The 28,000-nt window shown below is 46.6% G+C and overlaps 1 protein-coding gene and 1 long non-coding RNA gene across 3 annotated transcripts; one reads left to right on the top strand and one right to left on the bottom strand.

Annotated features, from left to right (window-relative positions):
* Position 1: 1 nt before the first annotated feature.
* On the bottom strand, positions 2–2,263 carry LOC112620116. Its single transcript, XR_003118477.1, has 2 exons — positions 2,028–2,263; positions 2–306 (listed from the first exon to the last, which is right to left on the bottom strand). It is a non-coding gene; the product is annotated as an uncharacterized LOC112620116 (long non-coding RNA).
* Positions 2,034–27,484, top strand: EXOSC10 (exosome component 10). Of its 2 annotated transcripts, XM_025378221.1 has the most exons (20): positions 2,034–2,217; positions 3,760–3,896; positions 6,400–6,523; positions 10,705–10,809; positions 11,117–11,282; positions 11,607–11,721; positions 13,779–13,854; positions 14,069–14,179; positions 14,387–14,530; positions 15,646–15,836; positions 17,641–17,797; positions 17,967–18,115; positions 18,294–18,344; positions 19,024–19,135; positions 21,199–21,249; positions 21,407–21,485; positions 21,909–22,015; positions 24,652–24,747; positions 24,976–25,047; positions 26,846–27,484. In XM_025378221.1, exons 1-20 carry the CDS (start codon positions 2,035–2,037, stop codon positions 27,152–27,154), a joined length of 2,535 nt encoding a protein of 844 aa, XP_025234006.1. In that variant the 5' UTR covers position 2,034; the 3' UTR covers positions 27,155–27,484. The 2 variants fall into 2 exon arrangements, with proteins under 2 accessions (XP_025234006.1, XP_025234013.1); XM_025378228.1 differs by lacking the exon at positions 24,976–25,047.
* Positions 27,485–28,000: the final 516 nt, after the last annotated feature.

The following is a 28,000-nucleotide window of genomic DNA, read 5'->3' as shown; positions in this document are numbered from 1 at the left end:
ATTCTCTTAATTGGATATGCTGAACATTTATTGAACACTTAATGGGTGGAATGAATTGTATTAAGGGCATCCCATCTCTGATTTTAGGAGAGTGAATCTATCTCCTGAGCTGCCTGATAATTTGGTGCCTCCCTCACAAGAGCTTTTCCAGGAGTTCACTTCACAAATGTGTATTGAGTTCCCACTCTGTGTTAACCAGAATGGTTCCAGCAGTGTCTGCAGGAAAGAACGTCTTTTTGGAGGAGTTCAGAGGGCACTGGAGGGAGGAAGCACAGTGGGAGCTAGACGTTTTCTTCAGGAGCTTACCTGTAAAGGGCGAGAGAGAGGTGATGGCGGTTGGAAGGAGATGTGGGAGCCCGTGTTTTTTCCTTTTCTCTTTTAGTTGGGAGAGATGTCAGTATACTTGTAGGCTGTTAGGAATGAACCAATAGAGAGGGAAAGATAGATGGAGGGGCAGGGGAGGTGTAATTAATAGGCGGAGCCAAGACCAAGTGGGTGAGGGGAACACAGAACCAGCCAGAGCTTGGGAGGAGGTGACTTGAAATATGAGGCTGGGCCGGGCACGGTGGTTCCCGCCTGTAATCCCAGTGCGGTGGGAGGACAGCTTCAGCCCAGGAGTTCGAGACCAGGTTGGTAAGATGCAGTCTAAGAAAAATAATTAGGCCAGGCGCTGGTGGCTCACACCTGTAATCCCAGCACTTTGGGAGTCCGAAGCGGGAGGATCACAAGGTCAGGATTTCGAGACCAGCCTGGCCAACATGGTGAAACCCCATCTCTACTAAAAATACAAAAAAAAATTAGCCTGGCGTTGTGGCACTCACCTGTAATCCCAGCTACTTGAACCCAGGAAGCGGAGGTTGCAGTGAGCCGAGATTGCACCACTGCACTCCAGCCTGTGCAACAGAGTGAGACTGTCTAGAAAAAAAAAAAAAACAGGCCAGGTGCGGTGGGTCACGCCTGTAATCCCAGCACTCTGGGAGGCCAAGGTGGGAGGATCACAAGGTCAGGAGTTCGAGACCAGCCTGGTCAATATGGTGAAACCCCGTTTCTACTAAAAATACAAAAATTAGCCAGGTGTGGTGGCACAGGCCTGTAATCCCAGCTCCTCAGGAGGCTGAAGCAAGAGAATTCCTTAAACCCGGGAGGCGGGAGGTTGCAGTGAGCCGAGATTGTGCCACCGCACTCCAGCCTAGGCAACAGAGCGAGACTCCGTCTCAAAAAAAAATAAAAATAAAACTAGGCTGCACGCTGATGGCTCATACCTGTAATCCCAGCACTTTGGAAGACCAACAGAGTGAGACTTTGTCTCAAAAACATAATTTTGTTTGTTTGTGATACAGTCTCACTCTGTTGCCCAGGCTGGAATGCAGTGGTTTGATCTCGGCTCACTGTAACCGCCGAGTAGCTGGGATTACAGGCCTATGCCACCACGCCCGGCTAATTTTTGTACTGTTAGTAGAGACGGGGTTTCACCATGTTGGCCAGGCTAGTCTCGAACCCCTGACCTCAGGTGATCACCCGCCTCAACCTCCCAAAGTGCTGGGATTACAGGCATGAGTCACTGCGCCCAGCCTCAAAAACATAACTTTAAAAAGAAATTTTTGAGACAGGGTTTCACCCTGTCACCCCAGCTGGAGTGCAGTGGAACCTCCACCTCCTCGGCTTGAGCAACCATCCCACCTCAGCCTCCCGAGCAGCTGGGACTACAGATGCGAGCCACCACGCCCGGTAATCCCGGTTTTTAAATAAACACGAGGGTAAGCGGGGCTCGCGGCCCTCGCCTGGGGTCCCAGCTACTTCGCAGGCTAAGGTGGGAGGATCTCTTGAGTCCAAGAGTTCGAAACCAGGTTCAACAAACATAGCGAGACCTCGTGTCAAAAATATATGTGATAATCAGGTCCTCCAGGCCGCACCCTAGATCACAGGGTTGTTGGGATAATACAACATGAAGTAAAAGAACGTGAAATTCATGCTACAGCGCTCAGAAGTGCCACCCCAATCGCAGGCACCCCGCCCGCCGCTTCGACCTGGCGCATGCTTGGTGCGCACACGTCGCGTCGCGTCGACCGAGACGCTCTCGCGAGACAAGCTGTGCTGGCCGAAAAAATGGCGCCGCCCAGTACCCGCGAGCCCAGGGTCCAGTCGGCTACCAGCGCTACCAAACCCGACGGGGAGATGGTACTGCCAGGCTTCCCGGACGCCGACAGCTTTGTGAAGGTGAGTTCGCGGGGCCTCGGGGGTACCAGGAGTCGCCCGCGGCCGCCAGAAGCCGACCCGGGCCCTCTGGGCAGCCAATGCCCGCCCGCCGCAGTAGATCCCGAGCGAGGGTCGCGGGGCCCCTGTCCGCGCTGGGCGCAGACTCCTGCATCCTCCGGGGATGGGGCCTCAGAAACGGACACTGAGGGGCGTCCCGCTTGCCAGCTTAAGTCCCTGTAGGCCCAAATGTGGAAACCCATCTTGCATCCTGGGAAAGGCTTCCTTGCCACCCAGACGTCCCTAGCCCTTGCGACGTCGCCCCCGCCACGCCCTAGCCACCCGACCAGTTCTCCTCAGGGGCTCGGCTGCTTCGCGCTCCGCACACTTGCCTGGAGTTGTCCCCTCCCGCGACCAGGATGGCCTTTCTTCTCTTCCTCTGTTCCTGAAGTCCAATCCTACATAATTTTTAACCCTGAGTTAAATGTCACCTGTTAAAGCCCCATTGCACTTCTATCAGTAACTCCTGGAAGACACACAGAGCGTTCACTTAAGATCTTTGTATAACTTAGCTTAAATGTGAACAAACGTACAACTAGGCTTAAACTGTGCATACCTCTTACAAAGCCATGAAACTAAAATAATTTGTAAATTAGCCCTATAAATTTACAGAAATCCACTCACGTTGTATCTATCTAATTTGCCATTAGCTAATGCTGTTGATTCATTAACATGGCTCTCATTAATTCCTGGACCACTAACTGTGGTCTTGGTTGTGTGGCAGTCATGCTCATAAGCTACCATGTGCCCCTCCATGACTTAATTTCCCACCTCCTTTCTCTGCTTTTTTCTTGGGAAATGTTTATTTGGCCTTCACATGATCAACCATCATTTATGTCACTTCACAGTTTTGTTTCGTTACCTCACAACAGCTAAAATAGAGAACCACTTGACACTAACTGAACAATAAACACAAATCCAGTTTTAGATAGTAGCTGTTATAACTTTGTCGTCCAAGGATCTAGGATAAGGTTGTATTGTTTTTAGATGCTCATCCAGATGAAAACACAAAAACACATTCTTGTAGAAAGCTCTTGGATCTGAACTTGAGTCATAATAATAACACTTATATGCCAAGAACTGTCCTAAGTGCTTTTATTAGCTTATTCATTCTGTCCTCACAAAAACTCTGTGGTGTAGGCCCTTTTTATTTTTCCTGTTTTTCAGAGGAGAACACTAAAGTCCAAATAAAAGAAATCACTTGCCCAGGATCTCAGTTAATGTGTAGCAGAGTCAAGATTCAACCCCAGGTTTTTGTGAATACTAGATTATATATGTATGTGTTTGTTCTGTCTCTCAACTCTCCCAAGAATGTAAGCTCCAAACTTGGTTTCCCGTTCACGCTTGTATTCTTAGGGCCTAGATTAGATTGGGGTTTGGCACTAAATGAGTACTTTTTTGATGGATGAAGAGTAGATACCTTGTATACAGTAGATTATAAAAATGATATATCGAATGAATGGGGATCCATGTGTAAAACATGCCATCTTTTCTTGTTTTGGACAGTTTGCTCTTGGATCCGTGGTGGCAGTCACCAAGGCATCTGGGGGCCTACCACAGTTTGGCGATGAGTATGATTTTTACCGAAGTTTTCCTGGCTTCCAAGCATTTTGTGAAACACAGGGAGACAGGTTGCTTCAGTGGTAAGTACTATATTTTGTTTTCTTATGTTAATGAAAAGAAATGAAAACAAAGAGGTCGATAAATTTTTCCTGAAATTTATTTTTCCTTAAACATTTTCTGTGGTATGAAGAGCCATAAAATATGAAAATTGAAGCAATGGATTTTGATTAGGGAAATATTACTTGGTATATTTTTAGTTTAGCTTTTTAAAAATGTATTGACTTTTGTACTTAAAAATACATTGACTGTAATCCCAGCACTTTGGGAGGCCGAGACGGGCAGATCACGAGGTCAGGAGATCGAGACCATCCTGGCTAACACGGTGAAACCCCCTCTCTACTAAAAAATACAAAAAACTAGCCGGGCGTGGTGGCGGGCGCCTGTAGTCCCGGCTACTCAGGAGGCTGAGGCAGGAGAATGGCGTAAACCTGGAAGGTGGAGCTTGCAGTGAGCTGAGATCCCGCCACTGCACTCCAGCCTGGGCAACAGAGCGAGACTCCGTCTCAAAAAAAAAAAAAAAAAAAATTGACTTTTGTACAGATCTTTTTTTAATTAATATGGGAATTGAACACTTAGATCCAAGATTCATTCTTTCTTTCTTTCTTTTTTTTTTTTTTTTCTTTTTTTTGAGATGGAGTCTCACTCTGTCACCCAGGCTGGAGTGCAAGGGCACAATCTCGGCTCACGGCAAGCTCCACCTCCTGGGTTCACACCATTCTCCTGCCTCAGCCTCCCGAATAGCTGGGACTACAGGCGTCCGCCACCACACCCAGCTAATTTTTTGTTATTTTAGTAGAGATGGGGTTTCACCATGTTAGCCAGGCTGGTCTTGATCTCCTGACCTCATGATCCACCCACCTCAGCCTCCCAAAGTGCTGGGATTACAGGCATGAGCCACCGTGCCCAGCCAGATCCAAGATTATTTCACACAACTTGTAGAGTAGCAGGTATTTCTTTTATTTATTTATTTTTTTTTTTTTTAATTTTTTTTTTGAGACAGAGCCTCGCTTCATTACCCAGGCTGGAGTGCATTGGCTCGATCTCGGCTCACTGCAACCTGCGCCTCCCAGGTTCAAGTTATTCTCCTGCCTAGGCCTCCAAGTAGCTGGGATTACAGGTGTACAGCACCACAACCGGCTAATCTTTTTTTTTTAGGGGGTGTGGGGAACGGAGTCTTACTCTGTCGCCCAGGTTGGAGTGCAGTGGTGCAATCTTGGCTCACTGCAATCTCTACCTCCCAAGATCAAGCGATTCTCATGCCTCAGCCTCCCCAGTAGCTGGGGTAACAGGCACGTACCACCACTCCTGGCTAATTTTTGTATTTTTAGTAGAGGGGGTTTCACCATGTCGGCCAGGCTGGTCTCGAACTCCTGACCTCATGATCCACCCACCTCGGCCTCCCAAAGTGCTGGGATTACAGGTATAAGCCCCTGTGCCTAGCCAATTTTTTGTGTTTTTAGTAGAGATGGGGTTTCACCGTGTTGGCCAGGCTGCTCTCGAAGTCCTGACCTCAGGTGATCCATCCACCTCAGCCTCCCGAAGCACTAGGATTACAGGTGTGAGCCACTGCACCCAGCTAGGGTGCAAGTTTTATTGGTTTCATCAAAAAGTATTGGGGGCTGGACATGGCGGCTCATGCCTGTAATCCTAGTGCTTTGGGAGGCCGAGGCAGAAGGATCGCTTGAGCCCACGAGTTCAATACCAGCCTGGGCAACATAGGGAGACTCCATCCCTACAAAAAATTTTTAAAGTAGCTGGGAGTGATGATGCACCTCTGTAGTTGCAACTACTTGGGAGGCTGAGGTGGGAGTATCACTTGAGCCCAGGAGTTCGAGGCTGCAGGGACCTGTGATTGCACTGATGCATTCCAGCCTGGGCAACAGAGCAAGACCCTGTCTCTTTAAAAAAAAAAGAAAAGAAAAGAAAGAAAAAGCCTGGGCTCGTGGCTCACACCTGTAATCCCAGAACTTTGGAAGGCTGAGGCAGGTGGATCACTTCAGGTCAAGAGTTCGAGACCAGCCTGGCCAACGTGGCGAAACCTCATCTTTATTAAAAATACAAAAATTAGCCAGACCTGGTGGCATGTGCCTATAATTCCAGCTACTCAGGAGGCTGAGGCATGAGAATCGCTTGAATCTGGGAGGCAGAGGTTGCACTTGGGGAGGCCAAGGCAGGCAGATCACTTCAGGTCAGGAGTTTGAGACCAGCCTGGCTAACATGGTGAAACCTTGTCTTTACCAAAAATACAAAAATTAACCAGACCTGGTGGTGTGTGCCTGTAATCCCAGCTACCCAGGAGGCTGAGACATGAGAATTGCTTGAACCCGGGAGGTGGAGGTTGCAGAGAGCCAAGATCATGCCACTGCACTCCAGACTGGGCAACAGAGCAAGACTCTGTCTCAAAAAAAAAAAAAAAGATGTGTTGGGAACAGTCCGAGCCACATCATTTGAACATTTTCTCTCACAGAATGTAAACAAATGAAATAAAAATCTACAAGCTAACCTTGGTTTTCCTTTCCTTAGCATGAGCCGAGTAATGCAATACCATGGGTGTCGCAGCAACATTAAGGATCGAAGTAAAGTGACAGAGTTGGAAGACAAGTTTGATCTGCTGGTTGATGCCAATGATGTAATTCTGGAGAGAGTGGTGAGTATTTTCCTTTACTCTTATGGTAACTAACAAATAGCTTTATATTATTAAAATATATGAATAGATGGAGCAACCCAGGCACCTTAGAAAATGAAAAGGAAATAAGCTTAACATTTCTTATAATAATATTCCCTTCTGATAGTTGGTATGTTTTTTCTAAGAACAATTACAGTTGTCTTAAAAATATCACTGCCCCATCGAGGATTTTTTTTTTTTTTTTTTTTTTTTTTTTTTTTGAGATGGAGTCTTGCTCTGTCGCCCAGGCTGGAGTACAGTGGGGCAATCTCGGCTCATTGCAACCTCCACCTCCCAGGTTCAAGTGATTCTCCTGCCTCAGCCTCCTGAGTAGCTGGGATTACAGGCACCCACCACTATTCCTGGCTAATTTTTGTATTTTTAGTAGAGACATCGTTTCATCATATTAGCCAGGCTAGTCTCAAACTCCCGGCCTCAAGTGATCTGCCTGTCTTGGCCTCCCAAAGTGCTGGGATTACAGATGTGAGCCACTGCGCTGGGCCTGAAAGCCTGTTTTTAAAGTGCCTTATTCCAGCCAAGTGCGGTGGCTCACACCTATAATCCCAGCACTTTGGGAGGCCAAAGCAGGTGATCACCTGAGGTCAGGAATTCGAGACCAGCCTGGCCAACATGGTGAAACCCTGTCTCTACTGAAATATAAAAACTAATCGGGCCATGGTAGCACACGCCTGTCATTCCAGCTATTCAGGAGACTGAGGCAGGGGGATCGCTTGAACCCAGGAGGCAGAGGTTGTAGTGAGCTGAGATCATGCCACTGCACTCTAGCCTGGGTGACAGAGTGAGACTCTGTATCAAAAAAAAAAAAAAAAAGGTGGCCTGGTGTGGTGGCTTATGCCTGTAATCCCAGCACTTTGGGAGGCTGAGGTGGGTAGATCACCTGAGGTCAGGGGTTCAGGACCAGCCTGACTAACATGATGAAACCCCATCTCTACTAAAAATATAAAAAATTAGCTGAGCTTGGTGGTGAACACTTGTAATCCCAGCTACTCGGGAGGCTGAGGCAGGAGAATCACTTGAACCCGTGAGGCAGAGGTTGCAGTGAGCCAAGATTGCACCATTGCACTCCAGCCTGGGCAACAAAAGTGAAACTCCATCTCAAAAAAAAAAAAAAAAAAAAAAATTTAAATTGCCTTATTCTGGCCAGGTTCAGTGGCTCACTCCTGTAATCCTAGCGCTATAGGAGGCCAAGGTAAGAAGATTACTTGAGCTCAGGAGTTCCAGAGCCAGCCTGGGCAACGTAGTGAGACCTTGTATTTATTTAAAATTAATAAATAAATAAAGTGCCGCCGGGCGCGGTGGCTCAAGCCTGTAATCCCAGCACTTTGGGAGGCCGAGACGGGCGGATCACGAGGTCAGGAGATCGAGACCATCCTGGCTAACACGGTGAAACCCCGTCTCTACTAAAAAAATACAAAAAACTAGCCGGGCGAAGTGGCGGGCGCCTGTGGTCCCAGCTACTCGGGAGGCTGAGGCAGGAGAATGGCGTGAACCCGGGAGGCGGAGCTTGCAGTGAGCTGAGATCTGGCCACTGCACTCCAGCCTGGGCGACAGAGCCAGACTCAGTCTCAAAAAAAAAAAAAAAAAAAAAAAAAAAAAAAAAAAAAAAAAATAAATAAAGTGCCTTATTCTGAATCTGCCATCCAGATCTGCAAATTCTGTTTATATTTTTTTGGAGACTGAAGTCTTGCTCTGTCACCCAGGCTGGAGTGCAGTGGTGCAACCATAGCTCACTGCAACCTCGAATTCCTGGGCTCAAGTGATCCTCCCACCAGAGCCTCCCAAGTAGCTGGGACTGCAGGTGTGCACCACCACATTTGGCTAATTTTTTTTTTAATTTTATAGAGACAGTGTCTTGCTGTGTTGCCCAGGCTGGTCTTGAACTCCTCAAACAATCCTGGCCTCAAACAATCCCCCCACCTCAGCCTCCTTAGTCACTAGGATTACAGGCATGAGCCACCGTGCCTGACAAGATTTGAAAATTCTATTTGTCAAGAGAAGAGGCGTTTATATCACCCAACCAAAATTGAGGTGATTTATACCGTTACTGAAAATCTACTGAACCCCCTAGCTCACAGAATTGGAAGGAGTTGTGTATTATTCTATCTTGCTTATTATCCATTTATGCCTAATTCTATGGCAGAACATTATTTTCACAGAAATACACAGGGATCATGGAAAACAAATCTAACCTCAACCATCTGACAGTCCTGAAAATATTTAAATCATGCTCTCCTGTCCCATGAAGTTATCTCTTCCCTAGTCTAAGTGCCCACAAATCTTTTTGCAGTTTCTGGTATATTGTGATTTCAAGTCCTGCCATACTCCTATATATCACCTGCGTGTGCCTCTGTTAGTAGTGCCCAAGCTGATATTTCACGTCTGCTTTAAAGTGCAAAATAGATTAGGACTCCCTGCAGTCTCGTTCTAAACAGTATACTTCTGTATTTAATGTAGGCAGTCCAGGGACTTCTTAGTTATTTTAGTGGCCACATTACACTGTTAAATCATATTAGAATTTTCAGCCCAATTCAGAGCTGTAAAGAGTCAATCGAGTATTGGGCATGGGTAGTTACTGTCCTACCTGCCTTTGAACAAATAATGCATTAATTACTTGGCATGACATACTAATCACCTTTATTGATCAACTCTGTAAAATTTTTATTTTTTTAAATTGTCAAAACTTGTATAGGTGCTCCTTGATTTACAATTGGTTATGTCTCAATAAACCTATATTATAAGTCAAAAATGCATTTAATACACCTCACTTACCAAATAGCGTAACTGAGCCTGCTTTAAATGTGCTCAGAAAACTTCCGTTAGTCTACAGTTGGGCAAAATCTTACACAAAGCCTATTTTTATACTACAGCGTTGAATATCTCATATAATTCAAGTAGCATTGAATATACTTCTGAAAGTGAAAAACAGGTTGTGGCCGGGCACAGTAGCTTATGCCTGTAATCCCAGCACTTTGGGAAGCCAAGGGAGGTGAATCACTTGAGGTCAGGAGTTCAAGACCAGTCTGGTCAACATAGTGAAACCCCATCTCTACAAAAAAATACAAAAATTAACCAGACCTGGTAGTGTGCGCCTGTAGTCCCAGATACTTGGGAGGCTGAGGCACGAGAATTGCTTGAACCCAGGAGGCGAAGGCTGCAGCGAGCTGAGATTGGACCACTGTACTCTAGCCTGAGCAACAGAGTGAGACTCCATCTCAAAATAAAGGAAAAACAGGGCCAGGCACAGTGGCTTACGCCTGTAATCCCAGCATTTTGGGAGGCTGAGGCAGGCAGATCACAAGGTCAAGAGATCAAGACCATCCTGGCCAACATAGTAAAACTCCATCTCTATTAAAAATACAAAAATTAGCTGGGCATGGTGGTGCGTGCCTGTAGTCCCAACTACTTGGGAGGCTGAGGCAGGAGAATTGCTTGAACCCGGGAGGCAGGCTGCAGTAAGCCGAGATCACGCCACTGCACTCCAGCCTGACAACAGAGCAAGACACTCTGTCTCCAAAGAAAAAAGAAAAACAGGTTGTAAGTGTGCTTGAAATATGGATTCTACTAAATGCAAATCACTTTCACACCATTGTGAACTCAAAAAATTATAAGTCACACTGTCTTACATTGGGGACCAGCTATATATTTATCACATACAACATGATATTTTGATAGATACATTGATCTGTTCTTATATAGGTATATTTTCTTACACAAATGTCTCTGAATACATCTCTTTAAAATGTTAGGGAATTAGGCTGGGTGTGGTGGCTCACGCCTATAATCCCAGCACTTTGGGAGGCTGAGGCATGCGGATCACTTGAGGTCAGGATTTCAAGACCAGCCTGGCCAACCGGGTGAAACCCCATCTCTACTAAAAATACAAAAATTAGCCTGGCGTGGTGGTGCACACCTATAATCCCAGCTACTTGGGAGGCTGAGGCAGGAGAATCGCTTGAACCCGGGAGGCAGAGGTTGCAATGAGCCTTATTCAGAACTGTAAAGAGTTGCAGTGAGCCGAGATCATGCCGCTGCACTCCAGCCTGGGTGACAGAGTGATACTCCGTGTTAAATCAATAAAATGTTAGGTAATTAACTCTACCTCAAAAGGAAAAATGCTTCACTAGTACCTCTTCTACTTTTAGGGTATTTTACTGGATGAAGCCTCAGGTGTAAACAAGAATCAGCAGCCTGTCCTCCCTGCCGGCTTGCAGGTCCCCAAAACGGTAGTGTCCAGCTGGAACCGTAAGGTGAGGGCTTTTCAGATTAACTGGCTCTTGATGTCAGCTTCATAATAGGGATTTTGCTCATTCTGACATGCATTTCTGTTCTAATTTATTAGAGAACTGGCCACTGCCTTCTTTAGTTTGTTCTCATAAACACACGCAACCTAATTACACCCTCTTCTCCACTTTCTGGAGACCTCTACATGCACATACATTCTTAAGTGAATGGCCCTTGCGATGTTCTTGTCTCCTTGGAAGTCATAAATTGGAATTTACTTTTCTAATTCATCAAGTTGCTGTGTTATAAAGTATTTGTATGCGTTGATCATAGGCAGCAGAATATGGCAAAAAAGCAAAATCTGAAACTTTCCGGCTGCTTCATGCAAAAAATATCATCCGACCTCAGCTCAAGTTTCGAGAGAAGATTGACAATTCCAACACACCATTTCTTCCTAAAATCTTCATCAAACCCAATGCTCAGAAACCTCTCCCTCAAGGTAAATAGTGCATACTTTGCCTGTGTTTGAGTCTCACTTTATTTGGTGCAAAAACCAGCAAGGGTGTACAGGTCTCTCTTCCACCCTCCTTTCTTCAAAGGGAGCCCAGTTCAGCTATTCCAGAGGCTGAAGTGGGAGGATCACTTGAGCCCAGGAGGTTAAGGCTACAGTGAGCTGTGACTGTGCCACCACACTTCAGCCTGGGGGAAAGAACATGACCCTGTCTCAAAAAAAACAAAACACAAAGGGAGCCAGTTTGCCCCTGTGTAACTAGAAAAGACATGAATGTGCTTATGATGTTTTTGTCACTGCTTCGGTCTCCAGCTCTCTCTAAGGAAAGGCGGGAACGCCCACAAGATCGTCCTGAGGACTTGGACGTCCCCCCTGCACTGGCTGATTTCATCCATCAGCAGAGAACCCAGCAGGTTGAGCAAGACATGTAAGTGTTTGCCTATGTCTGAGCTTTCTGCTGTGAGTACTTACCTTTATGCCACATTTTCACAGTTTCACTTTTGTGGAGATATACATGAAAACAATCTGAGGAGCAGTGATTTCCTCCTTACCCCAACCTGGGCCTTAGCAATAAAACCTGCTGTTTGTGTTCACAAAGGGCCTGCACAGCATTGCCTCATAAACCTCACTGCAGTCCTGAGAAGTAGCAGTGACTCTCATTCCCATTTTATAGACGTAAAACGCAAGGGCTGGGCGCGGTAGCTCACGCCTGTAATCCCAGCACTTTGGGAGGCTGAGATCGGTGGATCACCTGAGGTCAGGAGTTCAGGACCAGCCTGGCCAACATGATGAAACCCGATCTCTACTGAAAATACAAAAGTTAGCCAGGCATGGTGGTGTGTGCCTGTAATCCCAGCTACTCAGGAGGCTGAGGCAGGAGAATCACTTGACCCTGGGAGGTGGAGGTTGCAGTGAGCCGAGATGGCATCGCTACACTCCAGCCTGGGTGATAGAGTAAGACTCCGTCTCCAAAAAAAAAAAAAAAAAAAAGATGTAAAACCAAAATGAGAGACGTAGACTTCTCATAGAGTTGGAACTTCTTTGAGACAGGGTCTTGCTCTGTCGCCCAGACTGGAGTGTGGTGGCATGAACACAGCTCACTACAGCCTTTACCTCCTGGGCTCAAGTGTTCCTCCTGCCTCAGCCTCCCAAGTGAGCTGGGATTACTATAGGCATATGCCACCACGCCTGGCTAATGTATTTTTTTTTTTTTTTTTTAGTAGAGACGGGGTTTCATCATGTTGGTCAGGCTGGTCTCAAATTCCTGACTTCAGGTGATCCACCCTCCTTGGCCTCCCAAAGTACTGGGATTATAGGCTGGAGCCACCACACCCAGCCCCATGTTTTCTTAAATTTGTCTTTCCTCCATACTATACTGCTCTGCCTTTCTTATTAGGACTCAAATAGTAGGTAAGGCTCTATTTTTTTGTTGTGTTTTTTTTTTTTAGTGTTGCTCTGTCACCCAGGCTGGGTGCCATAGTGCAATCATGGCTCACTGTAACCTTAACCCCTGGGGCTCGAGCAATCCCCCTACCTCAGCCTCCCTAGTAACTGGTACTACAGGCACACATCACCATACCCGGTACCTGACTTGTTTTTTAATTTTAGTTTTTATTTTTGTAAACACAGGGTCTTTCTGTGTTGCCCAGGCTGGCCTCAAACTCCTGGCCTCAAGCAATCCTTCTGCCTTGACCTTCCAAAGTTCTGGGATTACAGGCGTGAGCCACCGTGCTCAGCCCAAGGCTCATTTATGAATTTAGTAAAGAAAAGGCATTTTTTACTGGCAATATAAGCATCTTGGAAAAACTTGGATGTTGCCTTTAGTATAATGCAAAAAGGTGATAACAATTTGGTTAGTATTGGCCTTTTCCTCACATAGAGCCAGAGTCTGTGTGAGCATTCATGCCTTTAGCCCCAGCATTCATGCCTTTAGTCCCAGCTCTGCAATGTGAGGCCACAAGCGAAGTGCTGGAGAAATAAAGGCCATGAAAGGCAACCCTGCCCTCCTGGGCTACCGTGATCCTCGAGGAACACATCACAGGTTGAGGATTTTTATACAGATTTCTTAGGATCAGAAGAAAACATAACATTAAGCTCTTGGCCAACTGAAATATTTGCTTCATCCTTACTTTACAGATGTGTTATTTCAAACTACAGGAATTATACATTTCTCATTTTGGTATTATCCACAACATCAACCATAGAGTACTTTGCAAATAAATACTCAAATCTTTATAAAGCTGCTTGGATCTCCAGCTCTCTAAAGAAATGAATAGACTTAATTATCATGTTTTAAGAGTGAACAAATATCTGATTTATGATTTGTACTCGAATTACTGAAATAATGAAGCTCTTTATTAAAAGGAAGATATTTTCACGGTGGCCTTTTCTCATTTGTTTTTACAGATTGGATAAGAGGCATTATTTTTCCTTTGAATCGTGGAATTAATCAGAATGATTTCTCCTTTTGTTTTATTTACTCAGGTTTGCACATCCTTATCAATATGAACTAAATCACTTTACCCCACCAGATTCAGTGTTTCAAAAGCCACAGCCCCAGGTTAGTACCCAGCCTCAGTTTATAAGGTGCCTTGTAGTGGCCCAAGAGGAATCAAATAAGTAGATTCATTGATGCAATTTTGACTTTTCCTTGAAGATCTTTAAGGTAGAAAGTTACAGTTTTGGGTCATTTCTCAGACTCGTAGTTCACTTTGTACTTTACTGGGGGATGATTTCTATATTCCTCCCTTTTTCTCACTATTCTCTTGATCCAGTTATACAGACCTATAGAAGAGACACCATGCCATTTCATATCCTCCCTGGATGAACTTGTGGAACTAAACGAAAAGCTCTTGAATTGTCAGGAATTTGCAGTCGACTTGGAGGTATCTTGTAAATGACCCTGGGTAAAATTTTTACATTTTCTGTGAGTTTATCTATTGGAGAAGTATAAAATTGATACTAATTATAATTTTTTTTGGTAAAAAATTAATCATATAACTTAGCTTTGTAACTGACTTTTCAAAATCAGTAAAGAAAAGTCTAATATAATCTTTGTTTTTTCTCTTCTCCCCTCCTTCTATGTGGTTTAGCACCACTCTTACAGGAGCTTCCTAGGACTGACCTGCCTGATGCAAATTTCCACTCGGACGGAAGACTTCATCATTGACACTCTGGAGCTTCGAAGTGACATGTACATTCTCAATGAGAGCCTCACAGACCCAGCTATCGTTAAGGTCAGCCAGCCTTTTGTAACTCATGCATGTGAGCTCATACAAGAATTTTAGTGCTTTGCAGTGTACTATTTCATCATTTCAACCTACACCCAGTCAAGTCGGGTGGAATCGTGTCATTTCCTAGCTAGGGTACCATGCTAAATGGCTTTTGTTTCTAAATCCCTGTTAGAACAGCTAAGACTTAGCTTGTTCCCACCCAGAAAAATGTTAAATAATTTTAATGACTACTGCAGTGAGCCCCAGCCATCAAGATTGTTTGGACTTCATGACCGTACTGAAGCTACTAGAGCTGCTTTCAGGTGTCTCCTTGGTTGATAACAGTTTCAGACTTTAAGGGTATGGAATCAGGAGTGTAGAAAGCTGTGACAGAAGACAAAAGAAACTTTTAAAACTCATATATCTAATTTTTTTTTTTTTTTTTTTTTTTTTGAGACAGAGTTTTGCCCTTGTTGCCCAGGCTGGAGTGCAATGGCACGATCTTGGCTCACCACAACCTCCGCCTCCCAGGTTCAAGCGATTCTCCTGCCTCAGCCTCTCGAGTAGCTTGGGATTGCAGGCATACGCCACCACACCCGCCTAATTTTTGTATTTTCAGTGGAGACAGGGTTTCGCCATGTTGGTCAGGCTGGTCTCAAACTCCTGACCTCAAGCAATCCACCCACCTTGGCCCAAAGTGCTGGTATTACAGGTGTGAGTCACCACTCCTGGCTGCATGTATCTAATCTTGATTAGAACATTGGCTTCAGCCAGGCGAGGCGGCTTAGGCCTGTAATCCCAGCACTTTGGTAAGCTGAGGCAGGAGGATCACTTGAGCCCAGGAGAATGAGACCAGCCTGGGGAACATAGTGAAACCTCGTCTCTACAAAAAATACCAAAGTTCAGCTGGGCATGGCCACACGCCTGTAGTCCCAACTACTTGGGAGGCTGAGGTGGGAGGATTGCTGGAGCACAGGAGGCAGATGTTGCAGTGAGCCAAGATCACACCACTGCACTACAGACGGGACAGCGGAGACTACCTTCTAATTCCAGTGTTCTAATAAACTAGAGGCAGAGTTAATTTCCAAGCATGAGTGGCCTGCTACCAGTGTACTGCATGACTTTGGTTCTGTTTTCAGGTCTTCCATGGTGCTGATTCAGACATAGAATGGCTACAGAAAGACTTTGGGTTGTATGTAGTAAACATGTTTGATACCCATCAGGCAGCACGCCTTCTTAACCTGGGCAGGCACTCACTCGATCATCTCCTGAAACTCTACTGCAATGTGGACTCAAACAAGCAGTATCAGCTGGCTGATTGGAGAATACGGTCAGTTTGCTCTTAATGAGGAAATGTGGGTGGCAGAAGAAAGTGATTATTCATTAACCTGTCACCCAGAGAGACCTGGGTTTGAGCCATACCATACTCATTGAGATGAATGGCATCAGGTTTTCACCAGGCGTCTTCAGCAGCATAAAAGTGGTAGGAAATTCTTTAACGATAATGTGGACTTTATGATGGGCTGATGCAGTTACACTGTGTTTCATGGAAATAGTGGCTGAAAAAGAGGTGCCAAGTCAGTATTTGCCCGTGCTGGTCTCTTGTTTGAAACTGGGATCTCTCTACTAGATGATTTTGTGTGTGTGTCTGTGTGTGTGTGTGTGTGTAAGATCTGTCTTCCATAGGGATGATTGTGTGTGTGTGTAAGATGATCTTCCATAGGTGGGAAAGAATTCTTTGTGGGTTTTTTTTTTTTTTTTTTTTTTGAGACGGAGTCTCGCTCTGTCGCCCAGGCTGGAGTGCAGTGGCCGGATCTCAGCTCACTGCAAGCTCCGCCTCCCGGGTTTACACCATTCTCCTGCCTCAGCCTCCCGAGTAGCTGGGACCACAGACACCCGCCACCTCGCCCGGCTAGTTTTTTGTATTTTTTAGTAGAGACGGGGTTTCACCATGTTAGCCAGGATGGTCTTGATCTCCTGACCTCGTGATCCACCCGTCTCGGCCTCCCAAAGTGCTGGGATTACAGGCTTGAGCCACTGCACCCAGCCGGTGGGAAAGAATTCTAAAGGACACTGTTGGTTTAGCTTTATATTGAGCATTTTTTGTGGCATAAGGTAGCAGTTTTGCCCCACTTCCTGCAGGCCTTGCTCAGCTTGGTCATTTTCTGCTTGTTTGCTACCTCTCCGAGGTTGCACATGTCATAGGAAGATGCCGCTGAGCTTTTCCAGGAATTCCACATGCCAGAATGCCAGAATTTCTTTTCTTTTCTTTTCTTTTTTTTTTTTTTTTTTTGAGACGGAGTTTCACTCTTGTTGCCCAGGCTGGAGTGCAATGGCGTGATCTCAACTCACCACAACCTCCGCCTCCCAGGTTCAAGCAATTCTGCCTCAGCCTCCCGAGTAGCTGGGATTACAGGCGTGCGCCACCACGCCCAGCTAATTTTGTATTTTCAGTAGAGACGGGGTTTCTCCATGTTGGTTAGGCTGGTCTCGAACTCCCAACCTCAGGTGATCCTCCCGCCTCCACCTCCCAAAGTGCTGGGATTACAGGCATGAGCCACTGCACCTGGCCCAGAATGCCAGAATTTCTAAATATAAAAGTAAAATTACATTTGGACTGATAAAGTCCAAATAAAAGATGAAAATTGATAAAATCTAAAAACCACTCCTTTTTACTGAGGCCTTACCCTGTGCCAAGCTCTGGGCTAAGTGCTTCAAGGATGTGGTCCTATATAATCCTCACAACAGCCTATGAAGTACCTGGTTCTCATTTCACAAGTTAGGTGGGTAAACCCAAAGAGGTTAAGGAACTTGTCCAAGGACAGACATCTGGAGCTGAGATTTGAACTCAGGACAGCAGTGCTCCCTTTGCTGCTGCCTCTCGTGTGTGTCCAGAGTAGCTGACAGTGCCCTTATTTTAACCACCGCATTATCCTGCCTCCCTTTCTACCCAGCTGTTAAAATAATGGTTTATCATGTTAAAATCTGGGAAGTGTTGGCATAACTGCAGTATTGGCTATGAAAGGATCTTTCATATTGGAAGAGTCTAAGGAAGTCCCAGCACCCAAGGAATAGACAAATTGAACTGCTGTCATTGGGGGCAGTCAGTGAAATAGTGTCCTCTGCAATTCCAGCCCTCTGCCTGAGGAGATGCTCAGCTATGCCCGGGATGACACCCACTACCTGCTATACATCTATGACAAAATGAGGCTGGAGCTGTGGGAGCGCGGCAACGGCCAGCCTGTGCAGCTGCAGGTGGTGTGGCAGCGGAGCAGGGACATCTGCCTCAAGGTACACCTCAGCCACAGTCACACAGACCGTGACACTCGGGCTCTGTGTCTGGCCAGGTTCTAGTTCTTAGGTTTGCTCATTAAATTCATGAAAAGAGCCAAACGTTTTACAGAGCCCAGGGCACAATTTTGATTCCCATTGATTTTGAATATTCTCTAATACTTTGTAGAAATTCATCAAACCTATCTTCACGGACGAGTCCTACCTTGAACTCTATAGGAAGCAAAAGAAGCACCTTAATACACAGCAGTTGACAGCCTTTCAGCTGCTGTTTGCCTGGAGGGATAAAACCGCTCGCAGGGAAGATGAAAGTTACGGGTAAGGATTAGAGATTCTTTTAATGCTTGTTTCCAGACTGAGGAGATCTAATAACAGGTAAATAATGGACTTTTTTCTTTTGCATGAAAGCTGCTTGTTTCCCCGATGTGACAGTATCTAATGGAACTTGCTGGCTGAATGTAATGTGTTCCCACTGTGTGTGTTTTTTTTTTTCCAGATATGTACTGCCAAACCACATGATGCTGAAAATAGCTGAAGAACTGCCTAAGTGAGTCTGAGAGCTGATTAGTATGTTCTGACTTTCTCAGTAGATCTTATGTTCTTCAAAATCAAGCTTTTCTGGTTGCTATTTCCCAAGGCTGCTTACTTGGAGATTAATGCTCTAAGCTTGGAAGGTAGCAAGTCAAAGGAATATAGAATGTCTGCCCTCAGGCTGCCATTTAAGAATTAAAACTTCTGAACTGGAATCATTTCAATGATTATGCCTCAGTTTTGAGTTCATTTTAAGTCTCTGAGCCTTATAGCATCTATTTGCAAGGGAAGAAAACGTCCCAGATTCTCTCATCTATACTTTCTTCCAAATTCAAGCAGCTCATGATCTTAAACGTTTTGTGATCTTGATTGAAGTATAAGCAAGAATCAAAATCCACAGCCCATTGGTTGCCCCCTGCGGAATTGAGAATCCATAGTGCTGTGGCACTTACTTCCAGCTCTCCCTGATTGCAGGAGTCAGGCTCCAAGAGGGATCCACATAAAGCTTGGTGTTGCAAAGAACACATGGAGAAGTTGGCCTAGACTGGCCTGACATCAATGTTTCCTTAGTCACCTAGCTGTAGCTTCAGCTTAGGTGTGCTACCCTGGCTTTACCCAGTCGTTATTCTTATCTGGAAGTGTTTGAGGGCTGCATTTCTGAGTGACAAACTGAGTGTGTTCTTACTTGTCTTCAGGGAACCTCAGGGCATCATAGCTTGCTGCAACCCAGTACCACCCCTTGTGCGGCAGCAGATCAACGAAATGCACCTTTTAATCCAGCAGGCTCGAGAGATGCCCCTGCTCAAGGTAAGAAGCTTTTCTGTGGCCAGGCCTAGTGGCTCACGCCTGTAGTCCCAGCACTTTGGGAGGCTGAGATGGATGGATCATTTCAGGTCAGGAGTTCGAAACCAGCCTGGCCAACATGGTGAAACTCCGTGTCTACTAAAAATACAAAAAATTCGCCGGGTGTGCGGTGCGCACCTGTGATACCAATTACTCTGGAGGCTGAGGCAGGAGAGTCGCTGGAACCTGGGAGGTGGAGGTTGCAGTGAGCCAAGATCATACCACTGCACTCTAGGCTGGGAAACAGAGTGAGACTCTGTCTCAAAAAAAAAAAAAAAAAAGATTTTCTACTGAAGGGTCCTAACTTAGCAAGCCTGGTTTTTGTTTTTTGTTTTTCTTTTTTAAGACAGAGTCTCGCTCTGTCTGCAGGCTGGAGTGCAATGGCCCAATCTCGGCTCACTGCAACCTCCACCTTCCGGGTTCAAGCAATTCTCCTGCCTCATCCTCCTGAGTAGCTGGGACTACAGGTGCATGTCACCACGCCTGGCTAATTTTTTTGTATTTTATAAAGACAGGGTTTCACCATGTTAGCCAGGATGGTCTCGATCTCTTCACCTCGTGACCCACTCACCTTGGCCTCCCAAAGTGCTGGGATTACAGGTGTGAGCCACCGCGCCTGGCCTTTTTTTCTTTTTTCTTTTTTCTTTTTTTTTGAGACAGAGTCTCACTGTTGTCGCCCAGGCTGGGGTGCAATGGTATGATCTCGGCTCACTGCCTCCAGTGTTCAAGCGATTCTCATGACTCAGCCTCCCTAGTTGCTGGGATTACAGGCGTGCACCACCCCCAGCTAATTTTGTATTTTTAGTAGAGGCGGGGTTTCACAATATTGGCCAGGCTGGTCTTGAACTCCTGACCTCAGGTGATCCGCCCACCTGGGCCTCCCACAGTGCTGGGATTACAGGCGTGAGCCATCACGCCCAGCCTTAGCAGGCCTGTTTTTTCTGCTAGCATCTTATTCCTTGTGGCTGCCTAGATTCATGAGCTGGTATCCATTCTAAACAACCCTAAGGAAATAATAGGGCTTGGGAAACCCAGTGTGCGTATCTTGATAAATTTAGCTGCTTTTTTTTTTATGATAGTTGAAAACTATCTTTTTATTTATATGAAAACTCATTCTTTTTATTTTATGACCTTAGCTTTGATGATTCAGCAGCAAGTACTGTCTGGTAACTGGGCCAATTCACTGTTCTAAGGCAGTTAATCTGGTGGAGTGAGATGAAGTGGTGACCTCAGCAGAGGGAGCTAGTTTTGGGAGCCTGGCAGTGGCCCAGATATGAAGTGATAGCTCCCTAAATAAGTGAGGAATCACAGACTGGAAAGGAAAAAACAGGTATAGGAAGCATCAGAGGAAAAGACTGATGGGACTTCATAGCAAATGATGACAATGGCATCCAGTTTTCTTTTGGTTTTTTTTGTCGTTGTTGTTTTGAGACAGGGTCTTGCTTTGTCACCCAGGCTGGAGTGCAGTGGTACAATCATGGCTCACTGTAGCCTCCATCTGCTAGGCTCAAGTGGTGTTGGGACCACAGGCACACACCACCATACCCAGCTCAGTTTTTTTAAAATTTTTTATAGAGATGGGTCTTGCTGTGTTTTGCAGACTGGTCTTGAACCCCTGGGCTCAAGACGTCCTCCCAGCTTGGCCTCCCAAAGTGCTGAAATTACAATTATGAGCCACCTGCCAGCCCCACATTTGCAATTTTTATGTTAAAAATGTTTTGTAAGCTTTGTGCTTTGTCCAAGTAAAGAGAGACCTTGATTACTAGAGAAGAGTCTTTTTCAAGCTCTTTGGAATCCTTCCTATTGTGCTTAGTCATGATAAAGAGCTTTATTCTTTCATTCTACAAGTAATTATTGAGCACCAAATAATTATCGTGCCAGGCACCGTAAAGAGTGAAGAGAGGAAAGAAAACCTCCGGGCTCTTGAGAAACAGGCTGGGGAAGGAACACAGTCAGCGCTGGGGACTGGGGGTTGGACTTGAGGCTTTTGGGCAACTTTCCCCAATTCTCTTTGTTTTTATTGTTAGTCTGAAGTTGCAGCCGGAGTGAAGAAGAGCGGACCGCTGCCCAGTGCCGAGGTAGAGTGTCGGATCCATTTTCTTCCCCGGGAGGGAAGACGTCAGTCACGGCCAGTGCAAGTATACCTCTGACAGAGGCCTGTGCTGACAGCTGGCAGAAAGCTGCTGCTGGCTTGCACGTTTTACATGCCAGCCTGCTGGTGTCTTTTTGATGCAGAGATTGGAGAATGTTCTCTTTGGACCTCACGACTGCTCCCATGCCCCTCCGGATGGCTATCCAATCATCCCAACCAATGGTAAAGTTGAGAGCCCTCCTGACTGTCCTGAAGAGGTTGGGGCACAGCTACCTTGTCTCAAATTCTGTATGCTTGGCCAGGCGTGGCTTATGCCTGTAATGCCAGCATATTGGAAGGCTGAGGCGGGTGGATCACCTGAGGTCAGGAGTTTGAGACCAGCCTGGACAACTTGGTGAAACCCCATCTCTACTAAAAATACAAAAATTAGCTGGACGTGGTGGCGCATGCCTGTAATCCCAGCTACTTAGGAGGCAGAGGCAGGAGAATTACTTGAACCAAGGGGCGGAGGTTGCAGTGAGCCGAGATTGTGCCATTGCACTCCAGCCTAGGGGACTACAGCAAAACTCCCATCTCAAAAAGAAAAAATAAACAAACAAAATAAAATTCTGTAGGCTTTGACCTTATTATCTTCTGCTTCTCTAGGATCTGTGCCAGTTCAGAAGCAGGCGAGCCTCTTCCCTGAAGAAAAAGAAGATAACTTGCTGGGTACCACATGCCTGATTGCCACAGCTGTCATCACGTTATTTAATGTGAGTAGCACGGAAACTTCACTGAGGTGATGAGGACCCCCTGGGATTTACTGGGTTTATCCAGCAAGTTGTCTGCCTGGAATGTTGCTTACACTCGAAGACTAATGCTGAGAGCAAAACCCAGCAGTGCTGGGAGAGGCACAGAGACCGATGAGCAAGGTGACACTGACCACTCTGGAGGAGGTGGTCTGGGGACGTGGATGGAGGATTCTCTGAGCTCTGTGTGTGAAGAAATCTTCAGGGAAAGGCTGACGTCCTGTTGTCGAACAGCACCTAGTAGGAGGAGGGCTTGCGCTAAGAGAACATACAAGCAGGACTTTGTTGACAAGCTGCAGCGATGGCTGCGGAAAAACGGTTCACCTGGACGCCCATCTTGGGTGGCGTAGGTGTGCTGTCCGACGAACTGTAGAATGTGCACTGCCCGTAGCTTCCTGCCTGACCCCAGCATCACATATGTGTGCTTTCAGTGAAGAAGAGGAACGCTTTTGAAACCCTTTTTTTTTTTTTTTTTTTTGATACAATGTTGTTCTGTCACCCAGGCTGGAATGCAGTGGCACAATCATGGCTCACTGCAGCCTTTCCCTCTGAGGCTCAAATGTTCCTCCTGCCTCAGCCTCCCGAGTAGCTGGGATTACAGGCATGAGTCACTGCACCCAGCTATTTCACTTTTTTTGTTTGTTAGACAGGGTTTCACTGTGGTCTCGATCTCCTGACCTTTGTGATCTGCCCACCTCGGCCTCCCAAAGTGCTGGGATTACAGGCGTGAGCCACCGCGCCCGGCCTTTGTTTGTTTTTTTGAGATGGAGTTTCGCTCTTGTCGCCCAGGCTGGAGTGCAGTGGCACCATCTTGGCTTACTGCAACCTCCACCTCCCAGGTTCAAGCAGTTCTCCTGCCTCAGCCTCCCTAGTAGCTGGGATTGCAGGTACCCACCACCGCACTCAGCTAATATTTTACATTTTTAATAGAGACAGGGTTTCGCTATGTTGGTCAGGCTGGTCTCGAATGCCTGACCTCAGGTGATCTACCTGCCTAAGCCTCCTAAAGTGCTGGGATTACAGACATGAGCCACCACACCCGGCTTTTTTTTTTTTTTTTTTTTTTTTTTGAGACAGGATCTCACTCTGTCACCCAGGTGGGAGTACAGTGGCACCATCTTGGCTCACTGCAACCTCTGCCTCCTGGGCTCAAGCAATCCTTCTGCCCCAGCCTTCTCCCGAGTAGCTGGGACTACAGGCATGTGCCAACATGCCCAGCCAATTTTTGTATGTTTTGTGGAGATGGGGTTTCACCATGTGGCCCGGGCTTGACTTTTGTTTTTAACTTAATCTCATAAATCTAGATTGGGCCTTGCTTTAGCAGTTAATGAGAAAATATGAGGTGCTTTAGTTGACCTCAGAGCTAATTTGAGTCATGAAGGTGATTTATTAGCTAAACATGTTAGCATGAACTCTGGGCTGCTTTGATATGGAAGTGCTGTTTGGGGTAAAGGAGGCTGTGGTCTCCCCACAATCTGTGTTGCAGAGGGGCATAATTACAAATGAAGCAAAAGGATAGCACATATTTATGAACCCAGTTGGAAGCAGCATTTTGTTGTATAATTTCAATGATTCCCTGTAAAGGTATGTAATATTAAATTTCAGGCATGGTGCGGTGGCTCCCAGCACTTTTGGAGGGCAAGGTGGGCAGATCACCTGAGGTCAGGAGTTTGAGACCAGCCTGGCCAACATGGTGAAACTGTCTCTACTAAAAACACAAAAATTAGCCAGGGGTTGTGGTGCATGCTTGTAATCCCAGCTACTCGGGAGGCTGAGTCAGGAGAATCGCTTGAACCGGGGAGGCAGAGGTTGCAGTGAGCAGAGATCACACCACTGCACTTCAACCTGGGCAACAGAGCAAGACTCTATCTCAAAAAAATACATACATGCATACATAAAATAAATTTCAGGCATCACTTAAGACGTCATATTCTAGAGCCAGACCATGCTGGGTTTAAATCCTTGGTCTGCTCATATTCACTGCAAGCCTCTGAAAGACTGTCACAACCTCTGTAGGCCTCAGTTTCCTCCTCTGTAAGGTGGTGAGAGTAATACCACCACACAGGCTATGAGGACATGGTGAGAAATCACTGATCCAGCACATTGATACTGAAATGCTACTGGGTGCTGTTGCAGACACAACGCCTTATACATAGGACAGTGCATGAAAAATTAGCCTTAGCCATTGGTATTAATATCACTGTTACTGGCTGGGTGCGTGCGGTGGTTCATGCCTGTAATCCCAACACTTTGGGAGGCCAAGACGGGTGGATCACTTCAGGTCAGGAGTTCAAGACCAGCCTGGCCAATATGGTGAAACTTGGTCTCTGCTAAAAATACAAAAATTAACCGGGCATGGTGGCACGTGCTTATAATCCCACCTACTCAGGAGGCTGAGGCAGGAGAATCACCTGAATGCAGGAGATGGAGGTTGCAGTGAGCAGAGATCACACCACTGCACTCTAGCCTGGGCAACAGAGCGAGACTCTGTCTCCAAAAACAAAAAAAAAAATCACTATTCACTGTTGCTGTCTTGCTTGCATCTTGATGTCACAGATGATCATGGTTATTAGTGATCATTTTTTTGTCTGTCCCTGCAGGAACCTAGTGCTGAAGACAATAAAAAGGGTCCATTGACAATTGCACAGAAAAAAGCCCAGAACATCATGGAGTCCTTTGAAAATCCATTTAGGATGGTGAGTCGTAGTTTTGTGTACTCAGGGCTGACAGGATGATGATGAGATGTCTACAGCTGTACATGCTTTCACCTGGGAAGGAAGCCTCTGAAGCCAGTGTGTCAGCTGCCCTGGTGTCCAGGCAAAGACGCTGACATGGCACCAGCAGCCCCCCATCTGAGCACCTCTGCACTGTGGGCCTAGATTCTGTTCCCGGCAACGTTTCACACAACCGTTTCCTTCCTCCAGTTCCTGCCCTCACTAGGACACCGTGCCGTCTCTCAGGCAGCGAAGTTCGATCCATCAACAAAAATCTATGAAGTAAGTGGACTTGTCACCTGTTCTAAAAGAGACTTTTTTGTTGTTATTTGGTTTTTTTGTGTTTTTTGAGATGGAGTTTCATTTTGTCACCCAGGCTGGAGTGCAGTGGCACGATCTCGGCTCACTGCAACCTCCACCTCCCAGGTTCAAGCAATTCTTCTGCCTCAGCCTCCCGAGTAGCTGGGATTACAGGCACCTGCCATCATGCCCGGCTAATTTTTGTAGAGATGGGGTGTCACCATGTTGACCAGGCTGGTCTCGAACTCCTGACCTCAGGTGATCCACCCGCCTCGGCCTCCCAAAGTGCTGGGACTACAGGCGTGAGCCACTGCGCCTGGCCCTAAAAGAGACTTTCTAAGAAAAGGGGATTTCCTAATTATTCAGACCAGGTTTCTGTTGTAGACAAGTCCATCTCATCTGTGAATCCCCTGACAATGAATGCAAAAGCCCTTTATTTTCTAGCGTTGTTTCTAGGGAAAGGGTCCAGAACTTCAGTGAGATTCTTAAAAGCACTGGGAAACCTTGTAAGAAACAAATCTTCACTTGCGGTTTTTTAATTGAGGTTTAATCTATATGTAGTAAAGTACACAAATATTAAGTATACAGCTTGATGCATTTTTACAGATGTCTGTTACTTTAAGGATCTTAAAGGTGACACTTTAATTTTAAAACACTCTATCTTACTTATCTGGCTTGTTTTTACCAGCATTATGAGTAAGGATGAGAACACACCTCCCCTAGACCCCCTTGAGATGTTTCCGGGAGCCAGCACGTGAACTATGGTTCGCAGCCTCCTTCCTCCCTGCAGGAAGCCTCTGTTCTGATGACATGAGTGACTGGCTCCCTCTGTGTGGCAGCAGAACTCTTGTGTTAGGCAAAACTGACAGGTCCCCTGGCCCTAGCCCTGTCCCTGTCCCTGAGTTAGCTTGCTATTTTTAGAAATGGGGAATCAGGCCGGGCGCGGTGGCTCAACCCTGTAATCCCAGCACTTTGGGAGGCCGAGACGCGCGGATCACGAGGTCAGGAGATCGAGACCATCCTGGCTAACACGGTGAAACCCCTTCTGTACTAAAAAAACACAAAAAAAACTAGCCGGCGAGGTGGCAGGCGCCTGTAGTCCCAGCTACTAGGGAGGCTGAGGCAGGAGAATGGCGTGAACCCGGGAGGCGGAGCTTGCAGTGAGCTGAGATCCAGCCACTGCACTCCAGCCTGGGCGACAGAGCCAGACTCCGTCTCAAAAAAAAAAAAAAAAAAAAGAAATGGGGAATCAGGTGGGGCTTCTGCCTCCTCTCCTCTTTTCCTCTGATGGGTTGTGGCACATTGAACAACCGCACGTCCCGTGTGTTATGCCCAGTGTCACCTCCATGTGTTGTAACGCCATAGGTCAGTGGGGTGTCATAAGGAAACACAGCAGACTTGTGGAAGCCCAGCCTTGAGTCTGCCTCTGTCATTTACTGACCGTGTCCCTTGGACAAGTTATTTAGTCTCCCCGAGCCTGTTTGCTCATCTCTAAAGAGAGGGTGATGACAGTACCTTTGTCCCAGGATTACAGAGAGATTGAACGAGATGACGGATGGCCCAGTGCCTGGAGGACAGTAGCACTTTGTCCCCCTTAATAGCGATTTTAGCAATAAAGCCAGCATGAAATTTGTTTTTCATGCCCTTAGATTTGAAACTTATGACTTAGAATGTGTGTACTTCTTAGGTTAACCTGCCCTACATCATCTCATGAAAAGTAAGACAGACTTGGGTGGCTGACTTTGGAGGGTTTTTTTGGTTATATTTGCTTTCATTATAGATCAGCAACCGTTGGAAGCTGGCCCAGGTGCAAGTACAAAAAGACTCTAAAGAAACTGTCAAGAAGAAGGCAGCTGAGCAAACAGGTAGCACTCACTTCCTTGTAACTCAGTCAGCTGTTAAAGGACGGCTGTTGCACATCAGCTGTTTCAGCCACGTGCTGGATACGGCTGTGAATGAAGTAGGCACAGCCCCTGCTCTGTGGGGCTTCCCTTCTGCTGAGGGATGGTGGCCAATCAGTGTCTATCCTGGCAGATGGCAGCAGGTGCTGTGCAGAGAGATGGGTGGGGAGTGCTGGGGGGTGCTGTAGCTGTCTCGACGGTGGTTGGAGAAGGCAGTCTAACGAATGTGACATTGACGAGACCTGCAGTGAGCTAGAGAAGAGTTCTGGAGCCACAGCACAGCGAGCCCAGAGGCCCTGGGGGTAGTTCACTAGGCATGCTCAGCAGCAGCAAGTGGGCCTGCATGAGCAGAGCGGGTAGAGAAGAGCAGGAAATGGGGAAGGAGCCGGCAGGGGGCCCACAGGATGATGCTGCCTTTTACTCTGAGTTCAGAAGCCAGGAGGGTGCTAAGCAGACACAGGGTGGGAAGTGACTGACATGTGGCCCTCTGGCTGCTGTGTCAAGAGCAGACGATAGGCGACAGGATGGGAACCCAGGAAGGGAGGGGAGACATGACAGTGGCCCAGGCAAGAGGGAACAGTGGCCTTGAGACCAGCGTGGGAGCAGAAGAGGTGGCGAGAAACTATCAGAGCCTGGATCTGTCCCGTAGCAAAGCTGACAGCATTTGAGCATGAGGTGGATCTGTCCCGTAGCAAAGCTGACAGCATTTGAGCATGAGGTAGATGTGGCAGGTGAGAGAAAGGAGGGAGTCCTTTTTCTTTTTTTTTTTTTTTTTTTTTTTTTTTGAGACGGAGTCTCGCTGTGTCGCCCAGGCTGGAGTGCAGTGGCGCGATCTCGGCTCACTGCAAGCTCCGCCTCCCGGGTTCACGCCATTCTCCCGCCTCAGCCTCCGAGTAGCTGGGACTACAGGCGCCCGCCACCACGCCCGGCTAGTTTTTTTGTATTTTTAGTAGAGACGGGGTTTCATCATGTTAGCCAGGATGGTCTCGATCTCCTGACCTCGTGATCCACCCGCCTCGGCCTCCCAAAGTGCT

This window comes from Theropithecus gelada, chromosome 1, assembly GCF_003255815.1.
Source record: "Theropithecus gelada isolate Dixy chromosome 1, Tgel_1.0, whole genome shotgun sequence".
In the NCBI taxonomy this organism is placed as follows: Eukaryota; Metazoa; Chordata; class Mammalia; order Primates; family Cercopithecidae; genus Theropithecus; species Theropithecus gelada.
The sequence above is the reverse complement of the archived record's forward strand: the minus strand, read 5'-3'. Positions and strand labels throughout refer to the sequence as shown.